Genomic DNA, 2,752 nt, shown 5'->3' with positions numbered 1-2,752 from the left:
ACACACACACACACACACACACACACACACACACACAGCTCACCTGGAGGAGACACCTGCAGGTGGATGGTGCTGAGGGGATCATATTTAGGAACAGATCTCTTCCTGCGCTTTGTTTGACTGAAGGTGACTCCACACACATATGTTCCAGAATCTGCTGTCGTCACTTTCCTCAGAACCAAAGACACGTCTCCATCCTTCATCTCTCTGTCCTGAAGATCTGTTCTGTTCTTAAAAGATGGATGTTGACCATCTGGATTAATCTGATCATCTCTGAACAGAAGAACATTCTGTGGCTCCAGATCAGTTCTGTCCCACTGTACAACTACAACAGGTCTGCTGTCAGGAGCTCTACATGACAGAGTGATGGTGTCTCCAGGTTCAGCTGTGATGTTGTGATCTACAGGAGAGGAAACACAGAGCAGAGAGGTCAGAGGTCAGAGGTCAGAGGTCAACACAGAGACCAGAGAGTGGACACATGAAAGTGAATGTGAGACTCAGACCAGCTGCTTTCTACAGTCTCAACAACAACATCAAAAATATCTTTCAGCTCAAACTCACTGCTCACCTGGAGTAACAACCTGCAGGTAGTATTTGGTGATATAATCATGTTCTTGATGGTTTCTCCTGCTGCGTTTTGTTTGACTGTAGACCAATCTACACACGTATGTTCCATTATCTGTTGTCGTCACGTTCTTCAGAACCAAAGACACGTCTCCATCCTTCATCTGTCTGTCCTGAAGATCCACTCTGTTCTTAAAAGATGGATGTTGAACATCTGGATAAATATCATCATCTCTGAACTTAAGAACATGATCTGATCCCAGATCAGTTCTGTCCCACTCTACAACTACAACAGGTTTCTTGTTAGGAGCTCTACATGGTAGAGTGATGTTCTGTCCAGTTTCAGCTGAGATGATCTCATCTACAGGAGAGGAAACAGAGAGCAGAGAGGTCAGAGGTCAGAGGTCACAGGTCAGAGGTCATAGGTCAGAGGTCAGAGTGGAACAGTTTAGTTCTGGGAGCTTAAAGAGACCAGAGAAAGGAGACCAGGACCTGTATTTATCAAACTTCTCAGAGTGGATTTTTAGACTGAAGAGCTGAAAATGTCTTAGATGAACTCCGACTGTCAGACTGAAGTGTCAGTGTCAGTTATCAGAAGTCTTCAGTCTGAGAATCAGTCTGACTCTGAAGAAAAGTTCAGACTGATCCAGACGACTCTGAACTGATCCAGAGGACTCTGAACTGATCCAGAGGACTCTGAACTGATCCAGAGGACTCTGAACTGGGTCAGAGTTTCCACTGGAGGTCTGAGATGGACTGAAGACAGATTACAGCTGTCTTCCTCCCCACCTGACTGTTCTTCTGTTAGAAGATGTGGAAAATGTAACCCAAGTTGGGTTCTACAGAAAAAGTGGTACCACAGTAACGCCCCTTTTGTTCTTGTCCAGTCAGGTGTGTCCCTTTAACAAAGTCGTCAAACCAGGTGTGTCGCTTTAGAATCGCCTTTCCTTGTGACACGCCCACTCGTCTGCAGAGACCCCTACTTGGCAGTTTCCCTTACCTCGCAGTACCTTTGCATTACCTTGCAATAATTTTGTGTTACCTCGCAAAATTGTTTTGCATCCCCACACAAAAGTTTGTTTTGTACATGAACTGAATTAAATCAGACTTTTATTTTGAAATATCTGGTTAACAAAACAGGATGTGTCAGCACAAGTCCTGTGTGATATATTCATTCTGAAGCTGAATTAAAGCAGTAGCTCTAACTCACTAATGGTGAACATGTGAGTTTGTTAATAAACCAGCAGACACAACAGTGATAAACTACTTTTGTGAGGTAACGCAAAATGTCCCCTCGTGGGCTCACAATTTCCATGTCCTGCTACTGATAATTTGATACTAACGTGCTAAAAGATTAACTATTTATTTACAACAATACTAAAGAACAACTTGACAAGTTGCTCAACATTCCTCATTTTAATGCAGTAACTGCAGGTTTTTTATGTTAAGACTATAATATTATGACGTTTTTCTCGTAACATTATGACTTTAATCTTGTAATTAAATAAAATATGTGTGGCCCTAACACTCTGTCGTACATGTCCACTAAGTAAAACAGTAATAGTTTTGGTGACAACAGGCTCACACTGAATTGTTAGGACTGTCCGTGGGAAGAAGCCCCCCACAGTGACTGAACGGACCCACAGAAGGACTGGGGTCCAAACAGACCGGACTCTGATCCATGGTACCAGGGTTAAACTCACCTGCAGACACGACCATCAGGAGGCTGACCACCAGAAGAAACACACTTAAAGCTGACATTTCCTCTTTTCACCAGATTTATCCTATAAAATATATGTAAAAAAGTTTCACTTCAATAAAAACAAACCCGCTTCAGTTAAATCCAACTAAAACAGAAATACCCGCTGTTTTTGTCCTTTGTTTGTTTACAAGAACGAGTTTAAAGCTGAAAATCACCGAGGAAGAAGAAGAAGAAAAACCCTGTTGAAGAACAGCTCTGTGTTCAGGGCTGGGCTTCCTCTGACGGAAGGACCCGGTTCAGACTGGATCTGGTTCAGACAACAGGAGGGGCTGGAGCTGCGTCGACGCGAAGCTGACGTTCAAATTCAACAGATCAACACAGAAGTCCTCAGCTCGAACCAAGACATATAACAAGTTACATATCAGACAACACATGTCTCATCCAGCAAACCTTTTAATAAAACATTCATCAAAAATACAACTTTAC

The 2,752-nt window shown here is 42.8% G+C and overlaps 1 protein-coding gene across 1 annotated transcript; it reads right to left on the bottom strand.

Annotated features, from left to right (window-relative positions):
• Window positions 1–2: 2 nt before the first annotated feature.
• Window positions 3–2,426, bottom strand: LOC106511209 (CD226 antigen; the record flags this gene model as incomplete). Its single annotated transcript, XM_013999963.1, has 3 exons — window positions 2,268–2,426; window positions 569–925; window positions 3–400 (listed from the first exon to the last, which is right to left on the bottom strand). Coding segments are annotated over exons 1-3 (813 nt in total), but the record flags the coding sequence as incomplete, so codon positions are not given.
• Between the last annotated feature and the right edge of the window lie 326 nt (window positions 2,427–2,752).

This window comes from Austrofundulus limnaeus, unplaced genomic scaffold (genome assembly GCF_001266775.1).
Source record: "Austrofundulus limnaeus strain Quisiro unplaced genomic scaffold, Austrofundulus_limnaeus-1.0 Scaffold2590, whole genome shotgun sequence".
NCBI classification, from domain to species: Eukaryota; Metazoa; Chordata; class Actinopteri; order Cyprinodontiformes; family Rivulidae; genus Austrofundulus; species Austrofundulus limnaeus.
This window is presented reverse-complemented; position numbering and strand designations above follow the sequence as displayed.